Source organism: Opisthorchis viverrini, assembly GCF_000715545.1.
Source record: "Opisthorchis viverrini unplaced genomic scaffold opera_v5_31, whole genome shotgun sequence".
Lineage (NCBI taxonomy): Eukaryota > Metazoa > Platyhelminthes > Trematoda > Opisthorchiida > Opisthorchiidae > Opisthorchis > Opisthorchis viverrini.
The window spans coordinates 1,571,153-1,594,877 of NW_008751688.1; the positions used below are offsets into that span (position 1 = coordinate 1,571,153).

The window sequence follows — 23,725 nt, forward strand, 5'->3', positions numbered from 1 at the left end:
TCTCCTGAGTTCACCACATCAAGTGGTGTCCGACAGGGCTGTCCTCTTTCCCCTTTCCTCTTCAACTTTGTCATTGATACGATCATGGAAGACTCACTACGAGCCTCAAAAGTATGAGATGGCCCAAGTAGTTAGAGCGCGAACTTACTGACCGGAAGTTCCCTGGTTCGAACTCGAACTCTGCCTCTCGACTTCCTCTGTCTAGGCTGGGCAACCTGGCAGTATCCCAGCCCTCGTGCTTCCTTTGGGTGGAAAGGTGTTACAGCTGAACGAGTTATTTTGTTTTATTATCTAATGCCTGTGAGGTGGAAGTGCTCCCGGGTGAGTTGACAGTCCTACCGTCAGTTTTACACCCTAGGTATAGGGCGTCCAATTAACTTGGCACGAGGTGGCATTAACCATGCTGTGTGAGGGTTCAACGGAAACCGACACCCGTGTGTGAATGTGATGAGAGAATAGCTGTAGACTTGTATAATAAGGGAAAAAGAAATCATGATATAAGAACGACACGTCCTTATTTTGGAACCGAAACTGATATGCATTAATAGTAATATAACAAAAGTCATAGTCGTGCGCTTGAGCGTCTTCCCTGAAATAACGTCTGGCACCCATAACGACATATCAGCCTGCGCATCTACGTCTCCTAAGCGTGATGGCTCAGCGGTTAGAGCGCGAATCTACTGATCGAAAGGTCGGTGTTCCGGATTCGACGTCTGCCTCTCGACTTCTCCTGTCTAGGCTTGAACGACCCGGCAGTATCCCAGCCCTCGTGCTTCCTTCTGGTGACATGGCAGCTAAGCACCGAAAGAATGTTACAACTCAACGATTATCTTTTATTATTTCATCATCTTTCTCCTACGCGTAGCACTGGATCGACCTGCGCCAAGGAACACGCCTAGTCATACCAGTCGCCTCCAGTGTGCAGCTATCTACATCATCTCACTATCATCGGTGAACGAAACTGTGGCAATTATAGCCATTGTACGACAAGTACGTGGTTTTTACAGCTGATGATGATGATGATCAACCGGCCGACGCAGCGCCATTTATCAGAGCCGCAACATCACTGGTGGTAAAATAAAAACCAATAACACAATCAATGACGCAAGCGTTATTGACATGACACGCCTGCCGCGTTACGACACCGCGAGCTTACTCAGCAGTAGGTGGTCGTCGGTACAACCTGGAACTTTCATAGAATGCATACTGACGGGGAAAGGCGCGGAAGTGCCATCAGTATCTTGAAGGCAATTTTTAGCTGTCTTGCATTCCATGAAACAGGGTCATGCAAAGAAATCGCAGCATCTGATACTGGTCAACCGCCATTCAGAACTGAAACAGTAGGACTGAAAGATTCGACCGGCAGTTATAACAGTGTAGGGAGGACAAACATCATTCACCAATTCCTTTTGGTGTTCCAATCATCTAGGCCAAGCTAATTAAGTTGGAAAATGATCAATATATGGGGGATATGTTTCTGGCAACTTAGTGTCCGAAAGAAATATGTTCGGATTCAGATTTATAACCGACTGGATTCGTTTGCATTGATTTTGGTCAGTCCAACTGGGAGGTCCATCCAGGTAGAAATTATGGCATTTTATGATCCACTGTTTGTTCAATTGGTCAACTTTTTGATGAATATCAACAGACAACTTTCAGGAACACAACATCCTGGCCAAGGATCCACTTGGTAATAAGGCTTTTTCTAATGCGTAAAATTTAGATTATTCTTCCCACCCTAATAGTCCCGTCCCTCCATCGGTTCGACCAAATTTATTCATTTTCCCAAGCCCTTTTCATACAAAATGAGCACGAACACAAAAGGTGCTTTTGTCAGTCGACAGCGAACAACATAAGTTGGAACATAGGAAACACTACGCGTACAGAAAATCAAGACGTTTTGACCAAAATTATCACGGCGCCAGGAACAAGAAAATCGGTAATTCCTATTGGGAAGATTCAGGCACTTTAGCGTTGAATGCAACGTAGATGACCTATATTGAAAGGGCGACAGTACAACGGGAGATACAGTAAAAAAAAGCCGCCTGGGCTAGTTCCCAGACTACGTAAGACCAGCATCCCATAGTAATGAATGGCAGCATTTTTCAGGTAGACTATGTTTCGCTGAAACACGAATATTGAATAACATTTGGTTGTGTTTTCATGAGGCAACAAAGTGTGACTGAATAACTTTCGGCAAACGCACGATGTCAGGAACGGGCAAACGACAGTGTTTTACAAGTTCCAACTTTAAAAGATTGCTGTACAAATTGTTTGTCGACTTAGTTTTGGTCGTGACAGTATATTAGACAGCATGAGGTTCATGTAGAGAAGGTTTGTGAGAATTGTGCGAAGGGTGGCGACAGAGAAACTCCAACCATGATCATCACAATCATTATCTGTTTACTTGTTCAACTGGAAACTGTTCAAACTAACAGCTTTTATGAGCAAGCAAGGATATGTAGTTGTCCTGAGAAGCTACAAGGTAATGTGCGGTTTGAGAATTCGTAAAGGGGACAATGTTTTCTATGAAGAAAGTGAAAACATTTACGTACACCACTAAACTTACAGTGGTATCTGTTCGTCTTTTTCCTTTTCAGAGCTGGCTACACCTTCAAAATCATGGACGGTGCGTGACGGACGGGGCGGTAAAGGTGGAGGCCTATTGCATGAAGAGGATGCCGCCACCATGATCGCTGGCTGGAGACTGGATTCGCTGACGAGATTGGTCGAGGATGCGGGACGACAAAACAGGCTCTGAGTCATTGGGGTACCTTCATCTTGCACGGATAGTAAATCAAGACAGCTGGCAACTGTCTGTATTTCGGCCGAGGGCGAAAGAAATAAATTGGATTGGTCTATGTCCGAATTTTTGATTGCCGAGTGAAGAGGGGATGCCGTGGTTGAGTACGAGGCAATTTGCGGCATGTTCCTCATATCATCATAACTACGAGAGTCCGAATTCTCCTGAATGGCTTTTCGATTCGCTTCGCCCAAGGGATACGTGATGTTAGGAGCCGGTGGTCGTCTTGGAGGAGGAAGTGGCTGGGTATTCCCCGTACGATCATCTCCCACTAAGAAAGCGCGTTGGTAAAATGTCATGTTTGCATTCAGAATAGTGTTAAAACGTATAATGAACCAACAGACCAAAGACTAAGTCTGCTGCTAAGCCTACAGAGGACGACTTGTTCCAATTTGCATACTATCAAGAGCCGGCTTAAAAATGTTGTTATCTGAGCTACCTCACCTGTGTAACAACTAACTACAAATAACCAGAGATTTACAAGAACACTATTACACTTATGCAGGTAGGGCTGATGATGAATTCACAACTCAACCAAGAAAACCACACGAATGGATTTCTACATTTGGCGCGAAAACAACAAGACATGACCAGTGAGTGCACCTTACATAGACGGAGGATTATGAACAGGATATTCATTTGAAACTGTGAGGCTCGACTTTCCGAAGAACCAGCTTAACCCCAGTTTTAACGACATTGCTGGTGTCACTCGCGCTTCGTCGTCTTATTGTCACTCGTGAATCGCCGACTCGAGAGCAACGAATGGGGTTTTGGCCTAGAAGGGGTTGAGTTGACCAAATCTTCACAACTCATCAGGTGGTAGAACAACGTCATACGTACAAACGACCCACGATTCTAGTATTCCTAGATTTCCGAGGCGCATTCGACTCGGTTGATCGGTCTGTTCTCCTTGATACGCTTACCCATCAGGGAATGTCCCGGAAGTATGCGAACATAATACGTTCTTTGTATTCTCAGACTTCCGGACGTGTGAGAGTATACGGAGAGCTCTCTTGCGCACACAAAGCGGTGTCCATCAAGTAAATCATGGGTATACGGCAGCGAAGCACCATTATTGAACACTGATATCATGCTGTCCATGATGATGGTGCTGATGATCAAGTGTGGTATTCCAATATTGTGTTCACTTTGTCCTTGTGACGTAGTACAACGATCACTAACAAGATGTCTGTTAGGTCTACCACGCTATTCGAAGACCTACAAAATGCACTACTGGCAAGTGCGAGGACCCAAGGTGAAAACATACCTAAATAGATCAAGGGATGACAGACACACGTTTTGTAAGGGATTTTGATAATTTCGATTTATGACTGATCTTTGACTGAGTAAATGTGATTCCCCGGGAAAAATGACCTTTTTCAGTTGATATGCAGTAAACCTAAATAGTGGGCACAGCAGGCATAACAAACCTTCCAGGGTGTTTCACTCCGACTGCATGTCACATAGGAAACGGAAATATTTGTCATATTAACCCTGATTCTACACATCAAAATTAATTTACTCGTAGGCTAGTACGAGGTAATTAGTCGGGATCGCTAGAGCAGCAAGTGAAAAAAATTGCCAGTTTGTGTTGGGTGAGAGGCGTACTGATTTTGTTCAACCATTGTCTCTCAAAGAAAGCTGTATTTTTTGGACCAAATCCTAACGGGTGAAACGTTTATGAAGCAAGACCGTAGCGTTGTGAAATCAAAGCGCCCCCTGATAACTTGAACATTCTGGGGACCTCGAACCCATGTAGCCTATTCCAGTGACAAGTGTGCCGCCGCTACGTTACCGGACTGTCTGCCTTAGGTATTGATTGTTGGAGAATCTTGGGGCAACACCGCTGAGAGCGTTTTACTTCGACACAGCGCCCAAACGTTTTGCGGAGTGCTGCTAGAGGATGTGAGCATTATGCTCTTGGACATTTTACAGGGACATGTGTTTTTGCGATGGGTTCCCGTTCTTCCCTTTTTGTATTTCCCGCATTAGTGTACGGCAGTCAATCCTCAATACCCACTGCGTTTGTTTTGCTGTCCGTGACGATGATAACGCTGACGATGGACACCACAGAGCAGTCGAGGTGACGCGACACCGAAACACAAATTACTCGTACAGTTTCTTCGTAAACGCTTCTACGAAACGTAATATCCTAAAGTGCACAAAGACCCAGAGCGAATAAGGGAAATGTATTTGTTAGGAGTGATGGATAAGATGAGCTTACACAGTGTGAATTCGAAGCATGGGTGAAACGTCCAACCGCTGTTCTATACGTCTGCAATGTTAACATTAGATTCGTTGGGTGGCGGCACACTAAGGAGAGTAACACTCGCCTGACAATGCAGCTGACAGAACCCAATTAAGCCAGGGAAGGCCACAAAGGGGTCCACAACCTAACGATCGGTCATGCACAAAATCGGGTCCTAATAGGCAATTCATTGTTATTTGACAGTTATGGAACAAGTTAAGCATAGTAGAGGTCAAAAATACTGTAACTTATCAGATGTATCATCAACTTGTCGAGCCTAGACAAGAGCCAAGTACGAAGACGGCTTTGTCCACGGTTTGTATGGTTCTTCGGATTTCAACCGAAAATGACGTGAAAGTCCACACGACAACCATTGTTCATCATTGCTTAATTCTTTTTCAGTAACAGAATACGATGTAGCCTACAAATTAACCGTCCAATTTCACTAAAAGTCAAACTAAAGAGGACATGCAAATGCATCCGGTACGGCGCGGAAATGAAAGAGGATCCTCTCTCATCAGTGTACAAGCGACTTAATCAGAATGCTTAAAAAAAAGGTTACGCGAACAACCAAGACAAGGAAGCAGACCATATCGTTTGCTAGGCAGACTGAAGCTGTGTGAACAGCCAGTTAGTCGTCATATCCCATTTATCTGTAGCGATCCACGTGACCTCTGATTTTCGAACACTAAATCGCTACCATAACTGTGCTGTAGCTGAGTGTCTCCGGAAAGACTAGAAATGAGTTGTTGCCGAAAAAGCGACAGATCATCGATCTTGGAAGGCATTTAATTATTTAATGATAACCAAAGCAGGATCCTAGAACAACTAACGCAGTCGCTGCAAACGAGTTGTCAGGATGAACAGCTATGTTGTGGATAGTTTTCCCCACACTAACTCCAGTATGTTAAGCTTGTCATGAAAATTGTGTTCACATCACTCGTGTCTGAACAATCTCCTTCCTGTCCTAGCGCGGTTTCCATGGTTCGTTCACACCAAAAAGGTGAAGCACTGGACTCGAGCTTATTCGGCATCAACACTGTTTGGTCGTGTCAGGTCTTGAACCCCTTTCCGCCCGCTCATGTTGGCAGAATCTCCATGGTCACGTGCGAACACTTAAAGGTATTTGCACTCTGGACGGTTGGTTTGACTGCCGCCTGCCACAACCTTCCCCCCGTGAGGTAGTGCCAAAAAAGCTAAAAGTGGCTTTATGACTGTAACCACCAAGAAGCTATGAAGTTGTTCCCAATGAAATTGACACGTCCCAACTTAAAATGGCATTGCAGTTTGCTCAATAAATAGTGCAAACACAAGTCACTTTCCCCGATTCGCAAGGGCATCACCAGATAATCTAACACGGTTCCTCCACATCCTAAGTATAGACATCCAACATACCGAATCCAACTCACCAAGAGACACATCTCTTCATCGCGAAGTTAGTCTCCATGACGTACACGTTTGCCTAATTGTGAAGTGGTAGCAACAAACTGCAGCTTACTTCCAGTTTGTCGAGAATAACGTCTCTCAGCATTGCATAAACAATGCCGTCCACCATAAATTCATGCAAATCAGACAAAACCTATGCACTTCGAAGTGACAACCTTGAAGCCCCAATAAAAATGCCAAAGTAAAGATGAGGTGCTCAAAAAGTAAGCGGACAATTTATGCGCGTCAAAAGTTGATAACTCTTAGGGTATCACCGAATTACACTGGGTCAGTTTAAACTCCTGTCGAAACATACATTAGAAAGATATGTTCTGTCTGTTTGGAGAGTTTGCACGATACAAAGCAAGAGTCGTCGCGTGCAATTACTCCTACCTCTATGCTCAGTCCCGTTGATCAAGGCCATCAGTTTTACAGCGCTTAAATAAATAAATGTGGACCTGATAATCAGTAAGTTGCTTTCCGCTTAAAACTGTGATATTCATTAACGGTCTCTACAAGCACACTCAACTTCACACAAGGACATTCACAAACTTGACTGAAATGAAAACAAAGACAAAACGGCTGTGAATTAAAAAGGTAAAAGAAATCGAAGACAATTGTTTACCGCCTGGTGATAGGGTCTCCACCTAGCGATAGAAACACCTGACCAGACAACTGGGCCACTGGACAAGCACTGGACAACAACTATATGGCAGAGGTGCTGAGAACTTCAAGTATGAAAGCGTTTGTTGATGATACACAGACAAAACTACCATAAACGACACACTACTGAGCTGATTGTGTGGAACAAAAACGACTCAGATAGAAGCCAGACCAACTCACTGATCAATGCACCATCGTCATTTAAATCTTGATCACCCGACTGGTTCAGTATGGCAGCTTGACGTTCCATATCCACGCAAGTCCCAATTTCCTCTTGTTCGGCCAGCCTGTCGCTTTCGGCCAAAAGGGCCTCAAACACATCAACGGCGATGGAGGGTTCTTGAGACGCGGAATCTTCTCGTTCAGCGATCTCTACTAGACGCTGTAGAGTGTCCAGCGAGTGTTGTTTGATTGAAGACTCCTCCTGCCCGTCAGTTATCCCTAATTCAGTCAGTCTAGCTGATAGGTGGACGTTGTATCCTCCCTCGACTTGTTTCAGCCCGATTGGATTGGGCCACGGAACAGTATAACCATTTAGGAACTCGGCTGCCACTTGAGCTTGTCTGGAAACAGTTAGAGAAGAAACAAGCTGGGGTTGACTGACTTAAAACCAGTAGCAAGTAACAGTAAACGCAGTCACTACAGTGGTTCATGTAATGATGAGCATGAACATGAACAGAGCAACAACAATCACCCTGAACTGAATCTCAAAGCACAGAACATTCGAGGCAAAACAGCATGAAATTTTAAGAGGCTGATTCATTTGTTCATTGTATGCAGTACGATATAGGGTGTAAGTAATAGCACAAAGAAAGAGCAGTGAGACGTACAAATGTTCTAACAAAACAGGTTTGCCTACTTTGGATTACTGAAGACCAACAGAGCTATATCAGCTGCCGCGAACTGCACTGACATGACGAGACCTTTTCTTAACCCAGCCACTGTTTTGAGGAGTTCCACAAATTCTGGACGTCTGTGTGGATTGAGTGAGGAGTCATCCAATGCAACAGGCTGTCCGGACTTTGCTTCGGTGAGAAGGACGCGAAGTTGCACAGCTGTATTAAGTGGACCATAGTCGCTGATAGAATCAAGGACAACTTTTCGGCGGGAATCACGTGAGACCTGTGAGAATCAGTGGAGGAACAACCAAGACGGTGAATGTTTGTTGATGACAAATATTGTATATCATGGAAACGGTTCATAGAAGGGAATCACAAGAACACCTGTTCCTGGCGATTTTGGTGACCAGATAGACATCAGAGCTATCCGTCCAACCCATACTTCCCACATCAGTGCTTTGCACCAATCTCGTGTGGCCTAAACCTACCTTGAATTCTCACTCGCAAACTCTGCGGAAAGGTCTATTTTTCCCCTTTTTTGGACAACTTCATACCGTTTGACTCTTCCATAAGAAAAATTCAAAATTTTCGTTGTTGTTCTTAGAAGCACCATGGGCGCTCACGTTCTTTCTGGCTTTTTTAGCCCCTGATTTCTTGGTCGGCCTTGAAGTAATTTGCAGTCGCTGAGACTGCTGAAAAGAACTGATGATTCCAACCGAAGTCGTGGATTACAACGAACAACCCGCAGGACAGCAGACGACAGGTGGATCTTGTAACTTCGCTCAGTTAGTTCGCACTTGCACGTAGGAAACACACAGGTTAACCAAGATGTGGTTCATTTGCGAGTTCAGAGTTCAACCCAGGTTGACCAAATCCAAAAACAGAGACAGCCTATTCATACGGGAATCAAACACTGTTAAATGCCTCGTGTGCTACCATTCTAAGTGGTTTAGGCTTGGAAATTTTCACATGGGCAGATAAACGTCCTCAATCTGTACAAAATAAACCTGAATTTCTTTCATGTAGCACTTCCACCGCAATAAGCCGATGTGGGAACGCTACAGCAATGGAAGGTCGTTTGGTCAGAGAAGATGCGATAATCGGATCAGTCAAACCCAGTGTCTCAAACAGTAAACCCCACTGTACAATGTACTATACGAATTAACGGATGTCGTGTGTTGGTACGGATAAAACGTGAACATGAGGAACTGAGTTGGCTCCCCAATATTTTCGTACTCAGAGGAAACACATAGACAGAATGGAGCATGGGGAATCCGTCGTAAGGAATTAAAGAACTAGGTGAGAAACACAGTCTTCTTCAATTTATTGCACTCATTGTGCTGCTTACTTTGCTAAATCAACGGAATTCATCGGCAGTCGGTAACGAATAATCCGAATGAATATGAATGTAGCTTTATTATTGATGAATGAAGGTACAGTAAGCAGACGACGAAAGTTCATGGCCGGCTGCAGTTCGCAGTTGTTAGATGAACCACCACCGTGGGCCATCAATTGATAACCGTCTTGTCCTGGTAAGGACGAGAATGTTCAGTGTAAGATGGGGTATGTTACCCATTGTTGAACGTGAAGAAAACATTAAGTTCACTAAGACCCACTCACCAGCGATTCGGCTAAAAACTCCGAAACCAACTGCTTGCCCAAAATAAACTCAAGCCACGCTACGCCACACCATGCCACGTCTACGGCTCAGGCGTTTCTACTGGTAACACGTGGCAATTCGGTCGATAAACGGTCAACAGTGGTCAAATAACCAGTAGCTCATTATAAGTATACCTATGTTCACTAGGTGCACCATATGAAATGCGACAACGGAATGCAATTAGTGTAGTACGTGTGTGTAGGATAAAATCCGGTCAATAATGAATAAGCGAATCAGCCCATGAGTGAAGATAGACAGGGTAACAAAATTCCAGAACAATTTCAAGGTTGGGCCATACTAGTGTGTTTACTCGGAGTTCCTTGGTCCTGAGAACATTCACACGGTCTGAGGTACAAAATACTGGTAGCTCCACAAGAAGAATGCATGTCTGTGAACATGAGATTTACCTAGCCAACATATAATAAGCTAAACTCAAGTAGGTTCGGACGTGATAGTCAGGTTAAGGTGAATAAGGTACTAATTAAGGACAGGATGCGGCGGAGATCAGAGTACGAAACAGAACAATACGGAGAGGTAGTGCATGATGCAGTGGCTACATTGTGTCGATTTGTGAAAAGGAACAGACCGGAGGCGATCTATAGAGCACCCTAAATGTCTGTTATTTAACATGAAATCCTTCGAACGCTGAACAATGCCAATGAGATAACAGATGGGTTGTGAATCGATTTCAAAGACGATTGCAAACATTACTGTGTTTAGTCTAGTTTCACTCAGGTGAAAGTTAAGCTAACGTGATAACATGACATGCAGTCATGGAAATCTGGAGCCCGTTGATAAGAAAAGGAAGTTAAATCAACAGAAAAGCATGGAACAGGAACAGAATGATCAGTAAGACATTTGCATCAGTTGCAAATGAAGAAACAGACGAAAACAAAGATAGTATACCCACGACAGGCGGGTGTGACAGTGTGTTTTGCATCCAATACAACCATCTAAACAGTCGGATACAACTGTGTTCTCGTGACAGCCGTCTTCCTACTGAAAGGTTGTGCTTAGCTGATTCTAAGCCTAGTGACATCACTTTCAATCTCAGGTACCGGAGTTCCTGGCGTACACGGTGCAAAATGCGAGCAATACTAAGCTCAGAAAGGAACATTAAAATTATCACACACAGTACTGGTATAAAATACAAAATATCCCCAAGACTGACCCTCAGGAGGCAAGCTAATCCTCAGGAAAGCCCAAAATAGCGTACGACCGGGTGTAATATTTTTCGAATAGAGGCCAAATACTCTTTCTCTGGTGGCTTGTGGATGCACCTCAAATCGAAAGAACTTACTGAAATGTTTACTACAAAACCTATTGAGAAAGTTTGTAAAAAATAGAATAATAGCATCCAAGAACTCTCACAAAATATAAAATCCACCACTCACCACGTGTATATCAATATCAAAAATGGCACCAACTGGACGATGATCGCTGGTCTTCAGTTCAGCACGGTTGTATATAAGTAAGCGGCCTGGGTTCCAAGGATAGTCCTCCACCGAATCCGGTGATGTGACGAGCAGTCCATCTTCCCCCAGTTTTGGAAAACGCAACCGTATACGACGCCACAACACTCGATCAGTCCAAGCAGGCGAGCGAGCCTTTTCTGATGTATCATAATCATCACAAAACAGATCGTACTTGTAGGTTGGTGCGAAGCGGATCATACCCTCATCGAATCCCCGGAATACACTGCCAGCCTGGCGCTCTAAAGTCAGCTGATCGGAGCGCAACAAGTCGAGCCAGCTGGATTGGGCGACAAAGCGTTTCACTTCAGGTGCGGACAAGTTGATTCGATAGTTGAAATCACCACACCAAAACACATAGTCGTGACTGAGAATGCCTTGACCATTCGGAAAACGAAGACGACGAACAATGTCATGGAAGTCTTCGTTTCGCTCGCGTACTGCAGACTGACCGGCAGCAAAATGACTGCACACGAAGCACAGTGAAGTAGATCCCAGCTACAAAGCGCACAGGGTGATTAAAAGGAGGCAGTGTACTACTTTGTTGTTGGGATTCAATTATGCCATGAGGTCAAAATCTCCACGCAAATCGATGGCCGAGTATCTGACAACCACAAAAGTGCGCGGCTTCTCAAATGCGAAGTACGCGGAAAAACAAATTACGATAACTGTGAAAATAGGGACGAATGTATTAGTAGTTGTGCTCCTCAGTGGGGTGTCTGGTAGTGCTGTGGAGCCACACACCCCGACAACATTGACATCTGACGTCAGCTAGACCACTCTACCTTCAGCAGCCAAGCTTCTCAGAACGTGAAGCCTGGGACCGACGCTCAGACTTCAACAATAGCATCCACCTTAGGATCTGGTTAGTAGTCCTCTGAGTTGAGTTGCTCTAGCACGTCCTAAGCGTTGATCTCCGTGAAACCCTAATAACACACTTTGATCAGTGCCTCAGTAGACAAGATGTGGGATGTGAGGTCTCAAGCAGCTTACCATAGGTCCGGATTGGATGGTTTTGGTGTCAATGATCTACGCTGGACCACTGTCCATTCATACCTCCTCTCAATTGACCCTATTCTACTAACGGGATGATCACGTCCAGGTTTCGCGAATTTTATCACTGGATTGATATATAAAAACCAAGAGGATGAAATTTCTTGAGAACTGCCCTGCATTGCCTCACAAGGGAGAATAAGAACAATCTTCAGAAGTTCTGGACCAGACAGGCTCGAATACTACTGAACAAATTGAGAGCTATGTAATGTATGATTTACGAAGCCTAAAACAAGACATATTGTAGTAGAATAGGACGTTATAATCCAACATTGCCAATAAGTTGGGTAATCTTTCCCAATGATTTTTACCATAAATTGAATCAACGTGAGGGATTACAGTGCAGTAGAAATTTGTGCAGTCCTGCAACCCTAAACTTATTCATGGATATCCTTCCAAGTATCATGATATCACACAAGTTTACTACTTCTGGGGAGTTTATTGAAGACAAGGCAGGATCAGTAATGGAGAGGCATAAACTCCAGTTTTAGACGGTTTTCAAGCACGCTGTCTTCATTATGCTATTAATTTGATGATGCACTCTTGAAAGAGGCTATCCTGATAACTAGAAAGTGGGGAAAACCAATAGAGCATAGAACTCACAACAGTTCAGTAAATTCCAAACTTAAGCGGTGCGTTTCATCGGCATATCTGGATACAATATGAAAGTTAATTCTCATGCTCGTTCAGCTGTAGCAACATTTCGGTGCCTAATTGGATGCCACCAGAAGGATGCACGAGGGCTGGGATAATGCCAGGTTGCCCAAGCCTAGACAGGGAAAGTCGAGAGGCAGAGGTCGGTTTCGAACCACGAACCTTCCGGTCAGTAAATTCGCGCTTTAACCACTGAGCCATTTCGCCCCCGTCCTCCTGTTTTTGGATGTGATAGTTGACTAATATACCGCTATTATTTTTCCGAAGGATTTGTATTCGTCACTCTGTACATAGATAACTATTAACCAGTCAGACAGTTCGAAGGAACGTTAACAGAAACTGAAAAATAACAGTAGCTCGGTTTTAGTGCCTCGAGAAAAGCTGCAGGGTACCGGCCCTAATTACCAGGATCTTACGAAAAAAATCAAGCATTTGGGTCCATACCGGCATTTTATTCTTCATTGAACGAGAGTTACATTTCAGTTACATTTCCAGTAAAGGGATTCTATCACACATGACAGTGGTCCAATATCAGGCAGATTTCCGGGGCAAAAAATTACGTTTACCAACCTGTCGCAACCATGATGTCTGCGAGCCATCTACCCTTTTCTGAAGGTGCGTATTCAGAGCTGCGATTCGCTTTAATTCGAACTACCACCGTGAAGTTTGATAATTCGCGCTAAGCATGCTCGTGGGCTGAATATGACAAAGTGTTTGAGCACTGTTGCCCACATAAGAGATAAAACCGAGCTGAAGGTGATGAAATCTTATATCGGTTAGATATTATCAGTCCGGTATAAATTCATAACTTAGAGTAAGATGACTTAGACATGCACTTCCGCTGGTTGAACAGGATTTTTCACCACACCTGGCTGGAGGAAAAGGGTGGACAGACGATGACATGCAGTATGGACAAGAAGAGGCCTTGTTTGCCTCCCAGAAGAGAGATCCGGGGAAAATAAAACTTGTCCAGTGGCGTAGGTGCCGTTCTTTTTGTTATGAGCTAAAACCCACGCGAAATAAACAAGAAGGTTCAATCAACCGGTGCATCGAACTGGATCCAATTTATGCACCTCTACGTGAGAGAGATCAACATCGCAACCGAAACACTCAAGGAGGACCGAATAATGGATTAACAAACGAAGAAACAAGGAACTCCTCGGAATCAAATCAATAAAGGTCAGAACGGAACTCGGAAGGACAAAGGTCAATCCAACACCGACCAGACTACGACGGCGAGGGATGCCGAATACCAAGGTCACATGGGCATCGGCGAATGAGGACACGGGATAAAAGAACAACCAATGGAACCGCCCGACAGAATAACTAAGCGCGGTCAAAGGTCATCCCCGACTACCAGCACGTATATCAACACACACGTAACACTACTGAACGCACAACCACTAACCCACCGCTACGCACAACTACGCACTGATGATGTCACCTCGATTGGTGATGAAACGTTTGCAACCAAATTGCCCAGCTCAGCGAACATGCCAACGACCATGTCTACAATCCATTCAGAAAATAAGTATCAATTCAGGGGAATAAAATCATAACCAGCTGATGACCAAAGCAAACCGTTGGATGTGAAAGATAGACTGGTGATCCGAGTAACGCCCAAGCCAGGTTTGTATGGCCAACTGTGTAGTCATTAAGAGGCTTGGTTTGTGAAACGGTGGCAACAAAATATCACCACTAGCATGACCGCAGATTCAACATACTGAAAATATTAAGGCAGGACATGCACATATCGCTTAGGTATGGACGCCTTGATGTGGTCCCTGGTGCTAGCGTTTGGGTTTTCAGCCAGCGTTGATAGAGTAGTGAGTGAGTGCGATCATTCTGAAAGGAGTACACATTCTCATTCTGGCCAGACTAACATCCTCATTGAATTATAAATCGGAATCGAGTGCTCTCCTCCAATCTAGCAGGGGAGATCATATCAAAACATGAAGGCTTTTCAAGTAAGCGAGATTTCGACCGACCCATCAAGTTCTTGCTCATGAACCACGTGCTTTAGTGTGTTCAACAAAGCTGACCTTTTAAACTCATCGGGCTGTCGACAATTGTAATGGTACGGCAGAATGGTACGCGAGAAAGAAAGCATAATAATACGATTCTGACTAGTTTGAAGCTTAGATTTTATCACACTAAAGGCCTCACATAATAAAGTTATCAGCAGGCTGCTTGAGGAATTTGTGGTAGCCTTGATGTTCTAGTCGTAAACGTAGCCGGTTAATCGATCATCTAATCAACATCACGTTTGATTTCATCGTATCGACGTTAGACACTTCGTCGTTGGAACAGCGTTGACTTCGGTTTGACTGCATGTACACCAAAAACATATGAATGATCGTAAGTGGATATCGGCTAATGATTCTACTCCGATTTCAGATCCCAGGTTACCGGTAAGAATCCCTATTACGCTGTGCGTATACACCCATGACCTGACAATAGGATTAAGGAAACCACGACCAATTATTTCACAATTGACGCCAGGGCTAGTGGAAAAGCTGTCTACCGACGATTACTATAATATCATGAAATACCTGCTATTTTGGTTGATTTGTATGCAAGTATTGATGACATACAACCCGGCTTACTAAGCTTCAGCTCCTAGGGTTTCTCTCTGCTTACCATCCAAAGAGATGGTAGCGAATCTTTGGATCATCACTGTCCCACAGTGCTTTCACAGAGTGCATATTATGCTACGCATGTTGAGTTTACATCTGTCAATGACACCATGTCATAAACCGATACCAATGAAGTGGGAGGTTGGGTGACCACTGGTTGCTAGTATCAGCGTCTGAAAATGGTCCACAGGGTTGAATCCGATTCGCAGAAAATGCATCGTCAGGAAACGAAGGTATGAAGACAAAAATGCTGGAGAGAGCAGCGCTTCAAATACAGTAATCCTCCAACCATGAGGAAAGGGATTACAAGGTAGTGGCCGTGAAGAAGTAAAATGTTGTACGGAAGACCGAGTGTGACAGCGGATGCCACTATGTCCCCTCCTACCAAACTGGTGTGCAGCTCATAAACGAAAGTGTGTAGGTGGCTGAAAACAGATTGAACACTAGAATATGTGAACCAGTGTGCATTCTGGACCAAAGTCTCTCAACATCTGAGGCCGGATAAGTGAAAGGAAATCCGTTCACTAGTGCAGTTCACCCTAATCACAACGGCATTTTCAATTTTGAGCAAAACACCCCGGGAACAGAGGATGTTGGATTAAACCAGTTTAACTCAGTAGCAAGCCTGAACCCAAACCTACTAACAAATTCCTCTGTCGGAAACAGCAGGTGAGCGCTCCACAGTGAAGTATGGGTGGGGAGTTTCCAGTAGCGAGGACTATTTGACACGCTTTTTTTTCAAAAAAGCTGTTTACTGTTGATGTCTGCTTTGTTCTACAGATGGAATCGTGCTGGGGCTAAATCCCCCCACTGACGATTTTCCAACTCGGTCCGGTTGTGAAATATTCATGAGTGCCTATCTCATCCTCATTCATATTACTGACTATCCAGCCTTCTCCAGTGTCACATTGGCAATCTCTATGTATGTGCCATTAGTTCAATGAGGAAGCTCGTCAGAGTCACCTGCCAGATGGATTTCGGCATCTTAAGGCAAAGCAGCGGTGAGTGTTGGACTATTATGGCCCAATGAAGTTCCGTAGAATCTGGTGCATTCTGAAAAGCTTAGCAAGTGTGCCGACTCAAGTGACCTCGAAGCTAATAGGCTTCTGTAATTGAATTTGAAGGAGTTGTATATGCAAATCAGTGAAAGGTGATTGCGAATCACCCTTCTCATGATAAAAACTGAACAACCCACGACCAGCTTCGCCCTTCTTGAGGCTCATCAGCTTTGACTGGTCCGCACATTTCCACCAGTCTTACTTCATATTTGAAAACCAAATTGAACGTATGCCGCGATAAACGCTCATTCGCAAATTAACTTGGCACCAACGGAAGATCAAGTGAAATTCAGTTGGACTTCCCGTTCAGTTCGTACTATTCTTCAGTGCTACAAAAACGGCTGCCTCATGTTTCAGTTGGAAGGATATTGAGCAAATTCCATACTTATATCAGATAGTGGCACTAACGACTGACAACCTGTGATATGTCTGCTTGCTGTGGTCGTGTCGCTCATTACGGCGGTTGCTAATACCGGTCACACACACAGATAGTGACTACAAGCCCATCGATTTTATTGGTATGATTACAAGTAACAAACTGTAAGGCAGCTGTGCTACAGCCTTGTTTTTTCCGGCTAAAAATGACGCATGCGGTGTTCGGATCTCGGATTCGAGAGAGAGAGAGAGAGAGAGAGAGACGGTATTACATAAATTGCAGTGGAATTGGTTCCGCAGGAGCTTGAAGGAGCTGTCGCTGTCTTGAAGTATAACGGCATAACAACAATATACTTACAAATAATTTCCACCGGATATAATTTTATGTCCCATTGATCAGTCGTCATTATACGACAATCAGATTGGGGGGAGATCTATCATAGTCCTGAATCATATACCATGAAAGGCTGTCAAAGTGGGGTTGAAATCTAGCTCCGCACCCGTGATTGAAAGATGACAATCAATATAAATCCAATTTCCAGCACTTCAATGCACGATAAGCGACTGACGTTGATCGACCTGAATCTACCACAAGGAAAATCAAGACGTCCACGCAATGACTGTCAAGTAAACACACCAAGAAACAATGAACTGGCCCATAAGTCAGTTAAAACCAACCAACGATTTGACAGAATGCCCACATTTCAGGCATTCAACCACGAGTGAACTGTAGCCTGGTATCGACACACTTTCTTACCATGATGCATTTGGACCAAACGCAAATAGGGCGGACAGAAGCAACGACTATAGAACCTAATACTTACAACCATAAACGAATCTCAGACATTGTCAGTGAACTCCTCGTGTACAAACCACATTGACTCTGGAAATAAATCGAAACGAAGCGCTTCAATACTTATACGACGGAAGTTAATGACAGGTTTCAAGACGGCCGAGAGTCCTAGCGGCGGGAAAGAGGAAACAATTCATAAACTCCTGCTACTGTGCACTGTCAGTTATACGATGAAGAGCGAACAAAAAACGAAAACTGGGTGAGGCTGGTGATACAATACTTAAATCTCATTGCCATAAATATTTTAGCTTGCCAGTCAGAAGAGATAACCTACAGTCAAGCAATTTCAGTTTCGATATAGTTCTCTGATTCAGGAGGTGCTTCGTGAAGGGGCATCGGTACTATTCTAACAGCCCGATCGTTTTAGAGGCTAAACTTTGTCGCATATCCCAACTAATCGTTTCTGACTGTTGGATAATTAGGTAGACCTCGATTCGTTCAGTGAGGGCAAACAAGTTGACTACTGACGAGTGTTCAGTCAGTCTGGCGATACAAAGAATCGAGCTTCTGAATTCCAAAATCTTGTAGGTGACCGAAAATCCAACGAAATTCGGAACGATCCCAAACTCCACATATATCAGTGTTTTCGTAACCATTTTTGAAGTATACAAATGCACCTATTCGACCGTCCAATTTTGGTAGCTTCTCTTGCGAACGATTTTGAGGGCAGCTGGTGACGAATATGTGGCTTTCCAATGTCATTTCATCTTCACGGAAAACATACTGGTTTTTCTTTTACTGTCCAGAATAATCTACTTGGTGTACGAGTTTCCACCCAGGTAAGTCATTCTTGAAGTATAATAACCAATGTGGAATTCACAATGTCAAGCAATTTTCCTCGTTTTCTGGATGTCTAGAAGACAGGGACGTTAAATCAGCGAGAATGACCGCGGATCAAAAAGTTAGCAAAACGCGGCTAACTAGCAATTAACCCACTGACTGCAACGTTCAAGTTCAATAAGCGTTAAAAAGTCGATCGTCTTTACTAAATCTGAAGGTCCACCCAATAAGGTGGTGTACACATTCCACTTTCTGTTTTCGGAGCCATAAGCTGTAAAGGCGTCAACAAAGTCAGGTCACACAGCTATAGTGTCCTGAAACGGAAGAGAAGACTAACTTGACAACAAAATTGTTATTTGTGGACAGATGGTAGCAGAATCGCTGAGTGTTGCTGGAACTCATAGGTGATGCGCAGTAGCTAGAGAGGACCGTAAGTTCACCGTGGGCACGTCAATCTGCACAGTGAGACACACTGTAAGCGTTCGTGTGTACGTGTGCATACACAATCATGCGCAAACGAGAACATGTCACTTAAGGAGTGCAGTATAGTATACCTCAAGACCAAGTGAACACTGACGCCGGCAAAAGCACACGTGGCAGACTGACGAGGGTTGGCTACCTAGCAGTTCCAGAAATAACTTTTGGAGAGGTCAGTGAAACAGGGTGATTAAGCTAAATACGCATAAACATTGTCAGTAGTGGGTCAAACTGAAATGAATGCTGAATGGCTCAGTGCTACTGTCCACTGATGCATTTTAGTTTCTTGGAGAAAAATCAAACCGTTCGGCCTTGGCATATTTCACGTGTTTGGCTTCCATGAGACTCGAAGGAAGCATGTCAACTTTCGGCCCGCATAATACAAAATAGCAGTTCGCGTCTCACATTCTGTACTAACTTGAGCGAAAAAAATTCACAAATGAGAATTACCGATAGAATAACTTGAAAGTCTTTATACGGGCGTCCAAAACGCACCCGTAGATACTTTGAAGAGGCTACTCGTTCATGGCCTGACGTACAGGACTTACCTATGACCAGGTGCATCATTGGCGGTGAGCGGCCACCCAATACTAAGCCAAAATATCTCAACCTACTTGACCCCGAATGGGACACGTAGATGACTATTACACCCGCACACATAAACACCGAAAGGAATAGCACACCTTAGGGTGAATAATGAAATATATGCTGTTGTTGGCTCGGAGACGAGCTGTTCGAAATAACCAAGAATCACCTCGAATGGAGGGATGTATAGCGAACGCACTACGGACCAGAAGAATGTACACCTAATCAGAATCGGGCATTTTGGCTTGACGTTTCTCGTCCCATCGCGAAGATTCCAGTTACGCCTTGTGGAAAGTTAAGTTAAAACTTCAAAAATACAGCTTCAACGATTTCCATGTGTCCCCATTAAAGGCGGCCCCAAGCTGCTGTGAGTTTCGATATACCATAGTGGACGGAACAAGGGGCCAACGAGCAACGTAGGAGTTTCAATACACAATACTGGCACTTGAGCCTGCGAAGTGAAGTCGACGAGAATCACAACACAGCTGTCTTATTCGTGTTTGGCATCATCATCAGTGTATATCGTTCGAGTCTCCGGGGGAAGGGGAGACTCAGACTTTCAAGAAACTACAAGTGTAACGGTGGATACTATGACGAGACATGCGAGTAGCATGGAGGTTCTCGTAACTCCGCAATGAAGGAATTCCTCCTTTCAACGAGGAGTACCACACAGCTGTCTGGCACTTCACCCTGCCGAGTGAAGTCAACGAGAATCACAACACAGCTGTCTTATTCGTGTTTGGCATCATCATCAGTGTGTACCGCCCAAGTCTCTGAAGGGGGTCTCAGGCTATCAAGAAACTACAAGTAGTTCGGCAAGAAAAATAATTCACATGGTGTGAAACTTCCATCCAAGAAACCATACGAGGAGCAAGTCAGCACATGATTGACCTCACTTGTAAGATGAAAGGTGTGTTGGGATATGCGTTTCATTGAGTTCTTATGCCAAAGAAATACTTTCCAGGAACACCCAAATACTTGTTCGGTGTGGCTCTTTATTCGTCAGTGGGATTCAAGAACGTTCGACATGAAAATGTGTTAGTAAATCTTGGTAAATGGAGAAGACCGTTTTCATGGTGAAGAGCATAAGCCAACCGGGTAGGGAACAAGAATATGTTTCTCCTACGGCCCCGGGAATTCGTTTTCTATAGAAAGACTAAAGCGGAAAAACCTGCCATCGGCATGATCCTATGAGAGAATAATGAGACAGGAAAACTGGTTTAAGAACTTTCACCCGATGGTAATAACGCTTTCCTGTTTTACTTTCAGCGATTCCAGAAAAAATGTCACTAGAAGGATATAATGAGTATGTTGCTGTGCAGACTAGATATACATGAGGTAGACGGTAAGATGTAGAGCGCCAGTTATCAACCTCTTTCGTGTTACGTCATTTTGAAACTGCCAAGTAGTCGGCGAACCTCAATGATTACGTTTCATTCTTCACACGTCAGTTCAACACCTCAATAAATCGTTATTCGATGAAACTGGTTATTGGCAGAACCTCCGATCTATTTGAAGGTAAGCGTAAACGCAGATCGTAGAACTTCCATTATGTTAATTTTTTACTCCTGTATGGGTCGCGCCTAGCTGTACATTGTTGTTACTTTATCACTGATGTTAAGCGTCATGACCTGATTGCGTTCGGAACATATACTATTATCTATTATAAACAGTACCTGGGTGGTCACATCACAGGCAGGTTTCGCCGGTTCAGTACAGCCATATGCCTGTATGATTGTACCACTCATGTCCAACCCAGTCACTGACCACTACTCGCAGTGTTTGCCATTCTTCTGAGTCTAGATTACCTTGAACCAGTAGGATCCAAATTTTTGCTATATAATGCAAAAGATACGATGAGAATGCCGCTCAACTAAGAATATCGGTGCTGGATGTTCGACAAAGCACATACTCTAGAAGTTCAATATGCTGGAGATAAGGCTGAAGAGTTGGGTAAACGGGAAATCATGGGGGATCAACTTAGATTTACTGAGTTGAATCCGCGTCCATTTTTTGATTTCATGAAGTGCTTCTAACAAAAACTGACAAGGTAGTAACGCACGGGGCTGGGATATCAGCTTTATCATTTGTCATTTTCACAGCTGCCGAACTAATGTGGTTGTAAACGTCAAGTTTTATTACTTGGTGAAATCAAGTCCTAGGAAGTACGCAGACAGAAATAGGAGGAAAAACTTCAAAGATGATGAGGTTGTGTATGGGTGGACGCTTAGATTGAAGTGAGAACTTTTCATGAAACAAATCACATAGTAAAGGATGCGAGAATAAGGTGCTTGGTAAAAAGAATCTGAGATGATTAGGGAATTAAAGCTCATGTATTTTGCGACTCCATGAATGAAAAAAATTCGTCAGATAAACCTAATCTTCTGGTTCTCCAAGTTAGGGGGCAGTACTATGATAATTTGCCGTGCCTACAGTTGTCACTTTGTGGTAGGGCGGAAGCCTGCTTGCGGGTCGCCAGTCTTCTTGCTGCGGCACCCTGATACTATCCGAACTTTCAATTGAGATTACGTCCTGTAGTTTAAATCCCGAGTGCCGTGAAACACACACGGTTGGTGGTACTCAATGAAGATGAAACAGCTTTTCAGTATAGCTCGATTTCATTTACAGGATGAGATCTCGATTGGAAAGTCCCAACTCCCCATTATACTGTAAGCAACATTTATCGACAAGGGATGAGCAGAGTTTCAGCAAGAAATGACCGTTGCCTTGACTTGAATGTATGACCACAAGATAGCGAATGGAGGAGTATACGTGGGGGACCCTTACCGGCTCTTAATGGCCCACTAGTTTGACTCACATGCGTGCGAGGACTGACTTAAACCGAGGACGTAGGTTCTAAGGTACACACGTATCAGTCCTGGTACTACATATACGTTTGGATTCGAGATCGGCTCTTATTAGGTTCGATAATTTGGCAACGGTCACGGTCAACTGTTGGAAGATTGGATTGTGCGGTTTTTTAGAACCAACCTTTCTAGCACGCGCTTTCTTGGGAATAGATGGTATCCCTGCTTCCATAAATATGGATATCTTGGGTGCACGGAAGAAACACCCACCGAATTCACATTCCTATTGCGGATGACAGTGAGTCCAACTCCAGACCATTTCGTACTGCGGTTGATTGTAGTACGGGGGCTTGTTGCTCTCCACCTGATTGTTTACATTTAACCTTACTTGTACGGTTCCAGCAAGTGTAGCCTGCGGGATGATCGCACATCAAAGTGGCAGTCTTTGATTAGGTTGTGCACCCAGTAACCCCCACCACAGATTAAAAACAGTGGTTTAAGCTTTTCAGAGGTCGGTCATAACCATCACTGTGGACGATAAGATAGACCCGATAGCTTGTTGTGAGGTTGTCTTGTCCACAGTGGTGGTTATAACTGACCGCTGAAAAGCTAGAACCGGAGTCAAACTGACACAGGTCACACTGATGACCCCGGCTAGTGAAGCTCAGAGCTACATATTAAGTCCATTAAAAGCACAGGTTGAGTGATAAATAAATCACCTCACTGGGGTGACTCAGATCTGGCAAAGCGAGGTACTCCCGGACACGATTCTTTAACTCCACCAGTTGTCGTAGAACCAAGTTGCGCACTAACTTCAGAATATAGAGAAAGTAAACTTGTAGAAGAATTGCAAGATGTCATATAGAAAACGAAATTCTAGACAGCCGGCTTAACAGAGTGGTCAGGTTTGAAAAGTGAGGATTAGAAATGCTTCACATACGGCTGGATCACCTTGTGTGGCAGTTGAGAGAACAGGTTAAGCATTACAGTTACGGTTGACCAAAACTCCTCAGCAACCTTATGGGTAGTGTGTCGTGTCCATAAAATGTATTGCGATATCTCGAATATCAAACCCACTGAAACTTAAGGCAGCCTGATGCAGCACATTCAGTTAAGGATTCAACTGGGATTCAGGTGACTCGCACGTGAAAACCAAATTGGTATGCAAATGAGTATTTGTAGAGTTGACCGCATGCTCCGCATGTTCACGTATGCAGACATGTACGCACCCCGTCCTTTGATTATAACTGTCGTACATGGGTCGGGAATGAATGCCCACCAGTTTCCTGCCATTTGTAAAGATCACGTAGATCGATTGAACCAGGAGACACTCAGGT

At 44.1% G+C, this 23,725-nt stretch overlaps 1 protein-coding gene across 1 annotated transcript in view; it reads right to left on the bottom strand.

Annotated features, from left to right (window-relative positions):
• T265_13046 (hypothetical protein) overlaps positions 1 to 23,725 on the bottom strand; it is a gene marked incomplete at both ends in the record, with an annotated part of 71,740 nt that overhangs the window by 13,611 nt on the left and 34,404 nt on the right. The window contains 4 exons of the mRNA XM_009166890.1: positions 2,570 to 3,074; positions 7,320 to 7,702; positions 7,999 to 8,261; positions 11,033 to 11,608. Of these exons, the coding sequence (XP_009165154.1) occupies positions 2,570 to 3,074; positions 7,320 to 7,702; positions 7,999 to 8,261; positions 11,033 to 11,608 (1,727 nt within the window). The remainder of the gene's footprint in view (positions 1 to 2,569; positions 3,075 to 7,319; positions 7,703 to 7,998; positions 8,262 to 11,032; positions 11,609 to 23,725) is intronic.